The sequence below is a fragment of the Drosophila simulans genome, chromosome 3R (assembly GCF_016746395.2).
Source record: "Drosophila simulans strain w501 chromosome 3R, Prin_Dsim_3.1, whole genome shotgun sequence".
In the NCBI taxonomy this organism is placed as follows: Eukaryota; Metazoa; Arthropoda; class Insecta; order Diptera; family Drosophilidae; genus Drosophila; species Drosophila simulans.
The window spans coordinates 25,791,651-25,803,853 of NC_052523.2; the positions used below are offsets into that span (position 1 = coordinate 25,791,651).

Here is a 12,203-nt window from a genome sequence, read left to right on the forward strand (position 1 = left end):
GACCCACACACACACACACACACTGCCGCACTCACACGCACACACGGACATTTGTTGCAACCGCCAGGATAACGCGAGTTGTGTAGCACACTTATGCGGGCCGCTCGTTCGGGTAACCAATTCGGCCCAAAGCCCGGCGTTTTCCCAGCTGTTCGCTTGGCGCCAAAAATTCTAGTCCTTACTGCGCAGACTCCAAAGTGTTATACTAATTTTACGCTCAGTACGATATAACAGTATTTGTCAGGAGCGGTTCAGTGAAGAATAAGTCATATAAAATATTTACCTTCAATGTATAAGATAGAAAATTCTACAGGTCACCAAAGAGATTTCTTGTAAGACTTAACTTAGTATGTATGTATGATTCTTAATTCATCATGTTATGCTATTAATCATAATATTCAATCAAAATTGGCTATCTTAATACGCTCTTCCTTAAATTTAGAGCTTCCTTAACCAACTTTTCAGCGCCAATTCAAATAATTTGGTTATCCTGGCCAGGGCCCCCACCTTCGAATTATGCCACGTGGAGCATTTTTGGCACATGAAATACTTGTCTACCCGTTTGGCACATTAGGTATTTAAAAAGTTGTTAAGCAAACTTTCAAATTAAATACCCGGGGCTTAAGCGGGCGAGCTCCCCAGGCGCACGAGTATTTCCGGGGGACACAAGGATCTCCGGCGTGTCCTGGCAGCCCGGTCTTTGGTACTTGATGCCTGGCAGAGTGCATTCTGCTCTCATTTATTGCATTTTGCATGTGTAAAGAGCGTTTTTATTATTTCACCCACGTCCAGGATGTGTGAAGAGCAGCAAATTAAGGAATTCCGTCTGCGAGGAGTAATTAAAATTGTGAAGAAAGCCATAATGCGAGTGTTTACATTGCAGAACTGCCCAACTAAAGCGAGTTGAGACGAGCACCCGGCAAAGTGTTTTAATTGAGAGCTTAAGTGTTATCCTTTCGCTAGCAAGTATTCCAATATGCGAGTACATATATATGTGGGCAAATTTTGTGCTGCGAAGCGAGCCAAAATGAAACGAAACGATATGAAATAAAATAGGAAAATAGAAAATAGGAAAATGCAAATGGCAGGCCGTCTGCAATGAGATTAAAAATGCATGACATCAATTATAAGAAGTTTTCTTAATTTCCTTCCGCCCACAACTCACTCCCCTCTCCTTCTCAACTTTTTCCAATGCGAACTACTCGACAAGGGCAACGCACATGCACACATTTTCGCAGAGAGCACATTTGTTTATTCCTCGATTGCGTACAAACATTTGCATTTGCATAGACAAGTTAAAAGCATCTTCTCGCCCCCGCCCGACCGCCAAATCTGTAGCACACTGAGAGAAAATGGTGCGACCATAAGAACCATACTTCTATTTGCCAAGCTAATTTCGATAGGATTCTGATAAGATTTGGTCAAATGATTTATGATTTTGTCCTAAAAATAGTTTAAAGGGTCTTTGCTGAACGTTTTTTCTCTGCCTGCAGGACCGAAGGACCAGAATCAGGAGCAGAACGAACTTCCTGCTGCCTGAATGCGCCTGAGTCAATGCAGCTGGCGCTGCAAATGTGTGGAAAAACTCCTGCCACCCCGTTTTCAGCATGCGAGATTGCAGATTTCATATGCAAATTTTGCACTTCTTCAGAAAATTATTCAAATTACTTGCGAGCGACAAGCGCTGCTCTCGCAACGAGTCCTTGCCGCCTGCCTTTCGTCCTGCCGTGGATTGGATATAAACAAAACACCTTTCCGTTGGCCAAACAAGTCGACAGCCTTGGCCGTTTGACAGCCCATCGATGGGTGGGCAAATCTTTGCTACCCGCCGGAAACGGAAATGGAGAGGAGGAGGAAGCAGAAGGCAGCTGAGTAAATGTTGCAAATGCGCCCATCAATCAGCCAAAACGCCGAAATGGCAAAATGGTGGTTCGGGCTCATGGCTGGTAATCCGCGTAATATTATTAAATAATTAACACGCGTTACTGCGCCTTGTTTATGACAGCTTAGCGACCGGAAGTGATGGCGCCCAGACTTTTGTCTTCCAGGATTTAGCCATCAAAAGATAAACGCAATTACGGAGCAGTTTTCGAGCATTTTGGAGGCGTATGAAAGACAAAGACTTTGCGGCGCGGCGAAACATGCAAATTAGCGTGCCAGCGAACGAGTTAAAGTTCGCTTTTGAAACGAATTTGCATATTTAAATGGCATTTGCGCCAGACACTTGACAGTCTAACTGGCAGTTGGCAACATTCACTGGGTCCTGGTCCTGCTGCTCCTGCTCCTGCTCCTTGATCCTGTCACTCCGGCGACAGTCGGTGCCTCGTCACGTTTCTGTTGGCTCATAAAAGTGAGATTGAATTTTGAACGGGTGGCCCACGAAAGTCGCTCCTTTCCCACGTTTCTCATTCGCAATCGCCCCAACTTTCTGCCATCCCGGGTGTCTGTGCTTAATAGGCCACATGAACTTGAACCCACCACGCCACGAGGAGATGATGATGACGATGGTGATGATGACGCCTCCGACGAGGATGCGAAATTGTTGCACACGCGCAGGGACACAAAAGCCAAAGTTAAGTTAAAGTGAAAGTGAATGTGAAAGTGTGCCTAAAAGTTTCTGGCCAAGGCGGAAGTCATTAACGTGTGCTCGGAGTCGATTAAGTGTGTCATGTGTGTGTGCCATTTTATTTATAGCCACTCATCAGCGGACTCTGCCCCACTGTGCGTAATGGGGAGCTGTGGCGGATTTATTTCACGGCCCGCGGCGATTTAATCAGCCGGATCGAAGGGGTTTTGGGTTACCTCTAAGAGTTTAAAGTCACGGTGAAAAGGCCTCTAAGTGGATGACAGGATAATGAGGGTAAAGTAACAGAGGCACGCGCTTAAGTTGGGATGGAAAATCTTCGAAATATGTATAGTGAGTGATTTTATTTGACTGACCACAGTATGTGCCACATAAATCACATGCAGTTGCAAACTATTTTGACTAGTGATATACTCGAATTAATGGCCATCAATCACTGTTGAAAATGCTGAAATTGTCATTTCCCCGCTGAACGGTTTGGCAACCCCAGTCCACCTGAAACCCCAGAGCATAACCGAAAAATCGAGGACGAGCGCACAAATCAATTGGCATTCAGATTCTCAGCAGACAGTCGGGATGTTTGATTGACACCACGCTAATTGGCGACCATTCGGGTTGTCCATAATGCCAGGATTAGCAGGAAACCACGTGTGCATGTGTCTATGGTCGATTAGTCCTCGTGGTTGGAATTATGAACCCAAAAGACCTGACATTCTGTCCTTTTATCGGACAGAAGTTGTTTGTTAGGAAAATGGGCAAAAAAATGGTCAGAACATAAATTTCTATACTTGTTTAAACTCATATTAAAGCTCGCATTCATTTTTAATTGAAAAGTGAGAAACAAAATTTTACCCATTTTTGCAAAAAATTATGATTTTACCCCTTGCAAAAAAGTGAAAATTTACCAAAAAATTTATTTTTACCAAATCAACCAAAAAACGATAAATATGGATAGCTTAGGTTTTAAGCTGACTAAAACAGTAGTTTCTTCGATTCTGAACCATTTTTAAGCCAACTTGCTTCAGAAGAGGATTTGGGAAAAGTTCATTTTCATCTGCTGATTACATGTATTTCCACTAACTAACTAACTTGGCCAGTGACTGCTGGCATCAATGGAGAGAAGCCAACGCAAATGCAAGACGACATTATCCGCTTTGCCCCAAAAGTCGACTTTAATCCGTGGCGCTAAGCACGCAACTGCAGAAAATCAAGTTGGAGCAACTTGGGGCATAGTTTGTTGGCCAAATAAATCACGCAGCCAAAGCCACCGAAATCCTGGCAATCGAAGAGGACAACAAAGTAGACAAGGAATGGGAATGCACGCAATGATAAATCGAAAATATTTTCACTTGTTTACACAAAACAATTCGGAGCGACAGACAATCGGAGGAAAGCTTGACAAAAATGTCCAACATCTTCCCCAAGTTTTCCATTTGACCAGCACTCAATAAAAAGTAACACAGACTCCTCCAACCACCAGTGGTGGTCACTTACACTGGCAGAAAACTGCAGGCATAGTTTCGAATAAGTCCAAATAAATACAACAAATTTCATAATTCATATTAAGCTAAGGTTTTATTACTTATTATTATAAAAAGTATGTACAATAGCGTGTGGAAAATGAATTCCATTTTAGATTTTCCCTAGTTTTTCCGACTGCAGCAGCTCCTTTTAATGAACGAACAAACAGTCGAGCCAACGGAGGATTACGCTGCCAATGGACAGTGACTTGCACCGCGCCTTCCCGAGTCGAGTTGAGTAAACAACTGGCGCGTCCTTGTCCACTTTTAGTCCTGCGCCCCCCGCACTCGCCCCTTCGGGTGTTAATTGTGTGCGTGATTTAAGCGTCGACGGGGCAGGGGAGCCAGTCGAGATCCGGAGCCACCCGCCGACCATTTCGAATAATTGCTTTTTGATTGAGTTCAATGCTGCGGAGGCTTTCCTCCGCGCTAACTTAAATTTGAATGTCCAATTTAATTGCACCCGTCGAGCGAAGCGCATCCGAGCATTTTCGTTCCTCTAAAGTAGAGCTATGCTATATCCACTGGAACTGCCAAGAGCCCGTCGTCCACTTTACAGGGATTACGGCGGCAAATCGGGGCTCATCCAGACGCAGCAGGATGCCAGGAAGGGCAGTCGTCTGGGAAAACTATGGCACTTCATGCTGCCATACCTCAAGGATTACGCAGCGGAGTCCTCCGTGCACGGCATACGATATCTGGCGGATCCCAAGATGAGGAAGTTCGAGAGGTAACCTTGTGAAATATCTAACCTTTTTCGCACCAATCTCTAGCTATTTGAACATCAGGGTGATTTGGCTGCTGATTCTGGTGACCACCAGCATAGGTGCCATCGTGGTTTATGTGGACCTCAACGAACTTTACCAAACGGTACGCATACAGACCACCATTAAGAACACGATGCTCCCGATCTTCCGCATACCATTCCCCTCGATTGGTCTCTGTCCGAGGAACCGGCTGAACTGGATTATGCTGGAGAACGAGGCAGTCGATCACTTCCTGGGAGCCAACGCGTCTGCTGCCCAAAAGGACCTCTTCGTAAAGTTCTTCACTGCGGCAGGCGATCCACACTTGTCGCGCCTCAATGAAATGTCCAACTTCTTTAGGAACAAAACTCTGACTGATGAGCTTCACATGCTGGATCATCTCGACCTTCGCGAGGTCTACAAGTTCATCCAGTTTAGGTGCCAGGACCTCTTTCACACCTGCCGTTGGCGGGGAAACCCAGTGAACTGTTGCGAGGTCATTGAATACCAGTTCACAGAGGCCGGATTGTGTTTTGTCTTCAACACGGAAATTAGTCCTGAATCGCGACAAAAAGCTGTGAGTAAGCCCATCCATACTTTATACAATATACCACATACCACAAGGATAATAAAGGACGAAATAATAATTAACAACTTCAGAAGGAAGACAAATATTATCCCCTGCGCACCCCGCAGTATGGCGAGGGCTCCGGCCTGGATCTCTTCCTGCGGCTCAACAGATCTTTCATTCGTCCTGGAAAGCGGGGCATCAATGTGATGATCAAGCAGCCGCAGCAGTGGAGCGACGTGGTGCGCCACGTGCCACATGAAGCCCACACCAGGATCAGCGTAACACCCCGTTTCACAGTCACGGATGAACGAACCCGGACGGTGACTCCGGAGGTCAGAAGATGTATCTTTGGCGATGAGGTCGACCATCCGCATTACAAAAATTTTCCAGACTTCGAGTACTGGTTTGGAAACTGCCGGAGCAGATGCCATCAGGAGCATGTCCTCAATCTGTGCAAGTGCTCTCCCTCGATCTTTTTTCCCGTCTCAGATAAAGGTAACTTAACTGCAGATCATGTAGATACATAATAATTATATTGCACTTCACAGACAACTTCACTGCATGCAGAGCTTCGGACTTCAAGTGCCTCTACGACAACAGATGTAAGATTCCTTCAAGGACATTTACAATCAAATAATGCAATCCTTTTTCCATAGTTACCTTCAGCATAGAACGGCATCCCGAGGAGGATGATTTTGTTAAAAATCCCTTTAAGGAAAGCATGATCTGCGACTGCTTTACCAGCTGCACTCAGCTGGTTTTCGACCGGGTTTACACCACTACCACTCTTGAGTAAGTGAATCCTATGCGAATTTCACTATAATTCCTTAACATTTTATAAATCCTGTGCAGTAATAATGAAACGGACACCGAGGCGGGCACAATGCGCTTGGATATTTTCTACCAATCCGGTTGGCTTATCCAATACCAAACCACCATGAGATTTACCTTTGTGGAACTACTGGGTTGGTTATACTTTACTTTATAGGTATCATCTTAAATAGTTAATTTATCATTTCAGCTAGCTTTGGTGGCATAATCGGACTGTTCTTAGGAGCCTCCTTACTGAGTGCCTTTGAGTTGGCCTACTACTTCTCAATCGGGCTCTATTTGTACATTCATGGCAAGAGAAAGTTAAAGAAACCAGAACCCCGCGTTTTAACTATTCAATTTGGCCAGAGAAAAATAACACCAATTAAATTTTGAAATTAAATATTTAATAAATACAGCATATCATTACCACACATTTTTTCTGTAGTTAAAGGGATGCCTCAATTTACGTTCATTGGTATCCTTGTGAGCAGCAGGATTCTCAGCCAGGTGGCTAACTTCGTTCCTGAGGTAGCCCTTGAAATTGGCCCACTTAACCTTGAGGTGCTTAAACAGGACCCCATAGTACTGGTGGTCATATAGATGCATAGCAAGTCCCACAGTAAGATAGTAGATCAACTCGAAGGCACTGACCATAGAAGCCCCCAAGCAAAGTCCAAAGATTCCACCCAGATTGGCTGCGAATATACGAGATATGGGAGTGGTTCGCCTTGCTGAATCTCTTACCAATTAGATCGATGATGGTAAACTCCAGGCTTGTGCGGTACAAAGGTGTGGTCTCCACTTGGTAGTGCACATCCACCCTGAAGAGTTTCTGCTGCGGATCCTTGGGTCTGCAAAGAATGGTTTCAGATATCTCAAGAAATCAAAGAAGGGTTCCATTCAAGTTCCATACAGTTTATGGGCTGACAAAGGCAGCGTGGTGGTGGCCGTATAATAGTCGAGCAGGTAGCAGTCCACCAAGCAGGAGCAGGTCATTCCCAGCTTGGTGGCACTGAAAAGGGCATCCTCGTCCCTTCGCTTGTCGTAGCTGAAAATGTCTGCAACAGATGGCTTTTATTTCCAGAATTAATGTATTCCCTTATATCTCCTACCATTGTGACGCGCCAGGCAGCGCAGGCTGACTGCGTTGCAATCAGGAACTGAAAGAAAATATTGGGACTATATAAAAGAGTCTTTAAATAATGTATCGTAATCATATTATACTTTTTAAGCACAGAGTAATTAACATGAAAAGTGAACTTTAGACTCACCCCTATGGTTGTACAGGAAGAAAATGGGCAGGGAGCAGTTGCAGAGCTGGATTAGGTAGGACTCGTGGCAGCGGTTGAGGCAGTTGGAGAGCTGAAAGTGCTTTCCATACTTCTTGGCCGAATCATTGGAGTCCAGCTCGCCCTGCTCGTCCGCGAAGAGGCAGTTCCTGCGCTCCGGCGGAATACTGCGAGTGGTGTTGTCCGTCCAAGTGAGATCCGGACGGATAGTCACGTAGGTCTCCGTGTCTTGGGTCATTGAGTACACGACATTGTTCAGTTGGTTGGGCTTCTTAATCATTACCTGCAAATGGCTTAATCCAGTAATATTCTACTGCCTGCCAGATACTTACGTAGACATTATTATTCGCCTGCGAATCGGGTCGCCTGAAGCTCTCGTTCAAGATAAGATCAAAATTCAAGCCCGAGCTCTGGCCAGCTTTGGCATTGTGCTTCGGATAGAAGTTATGACCCTCCTTCTGTTTAATTGCCTTGGAGCGTGGCGAAACCTCCGAGTTGAAAACCAAACAAAATCCAAACTCCGTCTTCTCCAACACGAAGTATTCGCAGCAATTGAAGGAGGAACTGCGCCACAGGCAGGATTTCGGTACCATGATATCCTCGCATTGAAGAGTCATAAACATGGCCAGCTCAGTTAGGTTCACAAAGCCCACTGCCTCCAGGTTATCGTCCTCCAGCTGGGCCAAACTCGAAAGGTAGCTGCCAAAGCGCAGAGTTTCCATCCGGGTAACGAGAACAGTGAAACTTTCGACCAGTTCCACGCTGGCATTCGTCGGCAGGAACAGCTCCTTGGCCGCCTCTAGCTTGTTCCAGTTGATGCGGTTGTCCGTGCAGATTCCCACGGCCGGAAATTGCACCAGAAACACAGGGTACTGGGGATCATGGACCACCGTCTGCAGCTTCTGGGAAACGAATCGCTCGGAGAGGAGGAGGTAGAAAAAGAAGGACAGCCCGATGCTGATGATGAGCAGCACGGACCAGATGATTCTAAATGCAATGATTATATTCAAATAGATATAGAAGTAGATATGAATAGAGGATAAACCACAGACCTCTCCAAGTTATGCAGGTGTGAATCGTACAGATAGCGAACGCAGTGAATGGTGGACTTCTCGCAGTAGCTCCGAAAGTGGACCTTTAGCAAATCCAGCAGGCACTTCTCGCTGTCACCAAAACCGGCTGCCTCCGTCGGCTTGACCGAATTATCTCCCCTGGCCATTCCGGTGACGAGTCACTCAATCACTGAGCTTTCGGCCGGAATTCGGGGAACCCTTTTATGGCCACGTCCCAAAGGCCAGGTGACTCGTAATTGCAGCGGACAAAGTTCCGCCGGGCAGGCCATCCATTATGGCTCACAAGCTTTGTAATTGAGTAGTTATGTTTCCTGCCATTGATAAGCCCGCTGACAGAAGTGGTTGTCAGCACATTGATTAGCGCACCGAACTGCCAATTAGCGCGATTTTCCCACAGTCGCAGTTCGTCCGCTGGGTGAAATGAGTGCCACCGCCTGGAAGCCAGAACCCTCCTCCGAGGATAATGATGATGACCACAAGGAGTCGAAGAAGAAGCAGAAGAAGGACGAGGCGAGTGGATGGGCCTCGACCAGGCGGTAAGTGGTATCACTCGATCCAATAATATCCATGACTCTGGCCGTGCCTAATCTCCGGCCTACTACTCCAAAGTACTCCAAAAGTAATCTTTGAAATTCGGCATATTATTTATCTACAGATACGCCAGAATCCCCCTTAAAATAATGGCTGCTCTGGCCACTGTTTATGTGAGCATTCTGTCCTCGGAGCGGTACTTCTACTACTGGGTGCAGACCTCCATCGAAAGGACCGACATGCATGTGTCCGAGATCGATTTCCCAGCCGTCACCATTATCCCGATCCACTTGAGCAGCCTGAATGCCGAGAAGCTCTCCAAGGCGTATAACTTGGTTCAGTCTGTGGTCTGGCAAACACCGATGTCCGCTCGCCTCACGGATGAGAACTTCACGGAGTTCTCCGAACTGAACAACTGGAACATGCAGAGCTGGGGTATCTACCAGGCGCTGCAGATGAACTGCCAGCACTTCTTCACCGAGTGCCAGTGGCGTCGCAAGGCGATGAACTGCTGCGACCTATTCCGACCCACCAAAACCTTCAATGGCTTCGCCTTCGAGTTCAACTCACTGGTCTCCTCGGGAAGAGATGAAACGTGGCCCTGGTCCGTGGCCGCATGCGGATCATACAGCGGGCTGAATGTGAAGATCAAACGGTATCAGGGTCTGTATACGTTGAATACAATGGGGGTGAGTCCGATAAGACATAGATAGTACGTCATGACATGGAGTAATTACCACACCAGGTGATAGTGCACGAACCCACCCAGTTGCTGGGCATGAGCATTGACTATTCCTCGGAGGATCGCATCGTGGTTCCGGTGGAACCACTTCGTTTCACTGCCGAATTGGATGTCCGGGCACGTCCCGTTCAAATGCGTCGTTGTTACTTTGAGGTATGTTTCCTTGGCCAAATATATACTAGCTCTAAAACTCAATTCTACCTTAGAATGAGATCCCAGAGGGAAAATCCCGTTCGGAGTGCATCTACAAGTGCCACTTCAACTACATCATCAGCAAGTGCAACTGCTCCTTGGAACTGCCTGTGAAGGCCACTCAAGATGAGGAAAACACTGCGGATGCAAAGGAAAGCAACGGACGTAGAATTTGCGGGATGAAAGATCTGGCCTGCTTCAATCAGCACCGACGTGGGTCTAATTATAAACTTACATCATATATACTAAATTCCGCCTAGTTTCCCTCTTTTCCATGAGCAACATCATCGAAGAGTCCCGCGATAACGTGTTCACCACCGTGGATTGCGGTTGCTTTCCTCAGTGCGGTCACACCCAGTACCACACGTCGACCTACACGGAGAAGCTGAGCGCCCACACCACCCACGCCGCAGAGATCGAGATAGATGTGTACTTCCAGGAGGAGACCCTCTTCTCCTACCGGTCCATGCTCCGCTTCACGCTGATCGACTTGATGGGTGAGTTTGGGATCAATCACAGCTGCGATGAAATGTACCCATCCCCTCCACTTGTAGTTTCCTATGGAGGAATAGCCGGCTTGATCATGGGCATGTCGGTGCTAGGCTGCATCAACAGCTTCTTGGATCGCTTTGCCTGTTGTCGCGTACCCGATGGCTCCTAGACCCAAGCTGGCACCATGAAGTACCAGCCATCAGCAGCTGGGTTCTCACGTTCCCACACTTACCTGTAATCGAAGCACACACAAATGCACCACTCACCTGGTTTCTTGGGATGCGCACATAAACAAATCCAGGAAACAAAACGCATTCGGAGAGCTACCTGCACGGCAGTGGAAAATTTTCAGGTGCAGCTCCAACCAGACATAACAAAACTGTAGGCTTTCTTCACGTGCACTCAGAAAAACAAATTGAATAAGAATGTTCTTTTTAAATCCTCGAAATCCATTTTCAATTTCGAAGTATGTTTTGGTAGCTTGAAACATTGAGTACATAAATTCCTTATAGAGCACATATCTTCAATAAAATGCCGAAAATAAATGTAATTGCAAGTAGTTTCAATTTTCTGCCCAGCCACTGGATTTTTTTGCAGTGTACCCAAATATGCTGCGTTTGCTAAACGTGTGTATTAATCTGTTTTCAGCAACAACAAAAATAAGCGCGCCAATTTGCCAAAGATTAAAGGGGAGCTGTCTTATCAGCGGCTGAGCCCATGGAGGTTATTAGAAGGCATCCATCCAGATTCCAGATTCTTTGTTGTCCACTTGTGCCCAAGCATAAAAGCCCATCACAAAAGAATCAGATGCCCAGCTTGGAGCGGAGCATAAAAATAAATCTGGATCTGGAAGCATAATCGCGCCTTGGAGACCCCTCAGGTACCAAGTCCATTCCCGAACCCAAATCGGATCCCTCGCACTCGTATAAATAGGGGCTGTCTGGCCCTATTTCAAAGCAGTCTTCGCTCGATCGCTGGAGAAATACATACATAGGTGTAAAGAAAGTGAAAATGAAGGTTTTCGTTGCCATCTGCGTGCTGATTGGACTGGTGAGTGCTCGATACAGATAACCTGCGACCAGGTCCAGAATAATTCATCGCCTTCCATTGGGTTATAGGCCTCCGCCGACTATGTGGTGAAGAACCGGCACGACATGCTGGTCTTCCGGGATGAGTGCGTCAAGGAGCTGGCCGTGCCCGTGGATCTGGTGGAGAAGTACCAGAAGTGGGAGTACCCCAACGACGCCAAGACCCAGTGCTACATCAAGTGCGTCTTCACCAAGTGGGGCCTGTTCGACGTCCAGAGCGGCTTCAACGTGGAGAACATCCACCAGCAGCTGGTGGGCAACCACGCCGACCACAACGAGGCCTTCCACGCCTCCTTGGCCGCCTGCGTGGACAAGAACGAGCAGGGATCCAACGCCTGCGAGTGGGCCTACCGCGGAGCCACCTGCCTGCTGAAGGAGAACCTGGCCCAGATCCAGAAGAGCCTGGCCCCCAAGGCCTAGTGGCTTAAGTTCAAGTTGGACGGATGTACCGATAAGCATTAGTTTAGTTAATAAAGTAATTGATTTCCCATAAAAGTTTGTGCATTCGTTCTCGATTCAGTGGGGAAAAAGCAGAATGTGGTCCTCAATTTACTTATTAGCT

General features: G+C 46.8%; 4 protein-coding genes across 5 annotated transcripts; 3 read left to right on the forward strand and 1 right to left on the reverse strand.

Annotated features, from left to right (window-relative positions):
- The first annotated feature begins 3,530 nt into the window (after positions 1-3,530).
- On the forward strand, positions 3,531-6,678 carry LOC6730069 (pickpocket protein 19). Its single transcript, XM_016177773.3, has 7 exons — positions 3,531-4,834; positions 4,893-5,427; positions 5,511-5,916; positions 5,970-6,023; positions 6,078-6,213; positions 6,274-6,386; positions 6,443-6,678. Exons 1-7 carry the CDS (start codon positions 4,617-4,619, stop codon positions 6,625-6,627), a joined length of 1,647 nt encoding a protein of 548 aa, XP_016036839.1. The 5' UTR covers positions 3,531-4,616; the 3' UTR covers positions 6,628-6,678.
- LOC27206410 (pickpocket protein 19) lies at positions 6,628-8,749 on the reverse strand. The gene is made up of 7 exons (XM_016174413.3): positions 8,576-8,749; positions 7,856-8,510; positions 7,506-7,806; positions 7,347-7,394; positions 7,148-7,292; positions 6,979-7,085; positions 6,628-6,929 (listed from the first exon to the last, which is right to left on the reverse strand). The coding sequence occupies exons 1-7, from the start codon at positions 8,740-8,742 to the stop codon at positions 6,658-6,660; spliced, it is 1,695 nt and encodes a 564-aa protein (XP_016036840.1). The 5' UTR covers positions 8,743-8,749; the 3' UTR covers positions 6,628-6,657.
- A 255-nt stretch (positions 8,750-9,004) lies between these two features.
- On the forward strand, positions 9,005-11,089 carry LOC6730071 (pickpocket protein 19). Of its 2 annotated transcripts, XM_016177774.3 has the most exons (6): positions 9,005-9,132; positions 9,252-9,816; positions 9,873-10,022; positions 10,076-10,274; positions 10,322-10,558; positions 10,616-11,089. In XM_016177774.3, the coding sequence occupies exons 1-6, from the start codon at positions 9,017-9,019 to the stop codon at positions 10,720-10,722; spliced, it is 1,374 nt and encodes a 457-aa protein (XP_016036841.1). In that variant the 5' UTR covers positions 9,005-9,016; the 3' UTR covers positions 10,723-11,089. The 2 variants fall into 2 exon arrangements, with proteins under 2 accessions (XP_016036841.1, XP_016036842.1); XM_016177775.3 differs by having other exon boundaries at positions 10,322-11,089.
- Positions 11,090-11,444: 355 nt separating this feature from the next.
- LOC6730072 (general odorant-binding protein 99a) lies at positions 11,445-12,136 on the forward strand. The gene is made up of 2 exons (XM_002105329.4): positions 11,445-11,603; positions 11,672-12,136. Exons 1-2 carry the CDS (start codon positions 11,565-11,567, stop codon positions 12,059-12,061), a joined length of 429 nt encoding a protein of 142 aa, XP_002105365.1. The 5' UTR covers positions 11,445-11,564; the 3' UTR covers positions 12,062-12,136.
- The last annotated feature ends 67 nt before the right edge of the window (positions 12,137-12,203 follow it).

What these genes read in the sequence shown, in the direction of transcription:
- LOC6730069 (XM_016177773.3), top strand. Translation starts at nt 4,617, where the DNA reads ATGCTATATCCACTGGAACTGCCAAGAGCCCGTCGTCCACTTTACAGG. An exon ending in AAGATGAGGAAGTTCGAGAG is followed by an intron (nt 4,835 to 4,892) that starts GTAACCTTGTGA and finishes TTTGAACATCAG; the next exon opens with GGTGATTTGGCTGCTGATTC. An exon ending in TACACCACTACCACTCTTGA is followed by an intron (nt 6,214 to 6,273) that starts GTAAGTGAATCC and finishes AATCCTGTGCAG; the next exon opens with TAATAATGAAACGGACACCG.
- LOC27206410 (XM_016174413.3), bottom strand. Translation starts at nt 8,742, where the DNA reads ATGGCCAGGGGAGATAATTCGGTCAAGCCGACGGAGGCAGCCGGTTTT. An exon ending in AGGCGAATAATAATGTCTAC is followed by an intron (nt 7,807 to 7,855) that starts GTAAGTATCTGG and finishes AGCCATTTGCAG; the next exon opens with GTAATGATTAAGAAGCCCAA. An exon ending in CTTCCTGTACAACCATAGGG is followed by an intron (nt 7,395 to 7,505) that starts GTGAGTCTAAAG and finishes ATTTTCTTTCAG; the next exon opens with TTCCTGATTGCAACGCAGTC.
- LOC6730071 (XM_016177775.3), top strand. Translation starts at nt 9,017, where the DNA reads ATGAGTGCCACCGCCTGGAAGCCAGAACCCTCCTCCGAGGATAATGAT. An exon ending in ATACGTTGAATACAATGGGG is followed by an intron (nt 9,817 to 9,872) that starts GTGAGTCCGATA and finishes TTACCACACCAG; the next exon opens with GTGATAGTGCACGAACCCAC. An exon ending in TGCGTCGTTGTTACTTTGAG is followed by an intron (nt 10,023 to 10,075) that starts GTATGTTTCCTT and finishes ATTCTACCTTAG; the next exon opens with AATGAGATCCCAGAGGGAAA.
- LOC6730072 (XM_002105329.4), top strand. Translation starts at nt 11,565, where the DNA reads ATGAAGGTTTTCGTTGCCATCTGCGTGCTGATTGGACTG. An exon ending in TCTGCGTGCTGATTGGACTG is followed by an intron (nt 11,604 to 11,671) that starts GTGAGTGCTCGA and finishes ATTGGGTTATAG; the next exon opens with GCCTCCGCCGACTATGTGGT.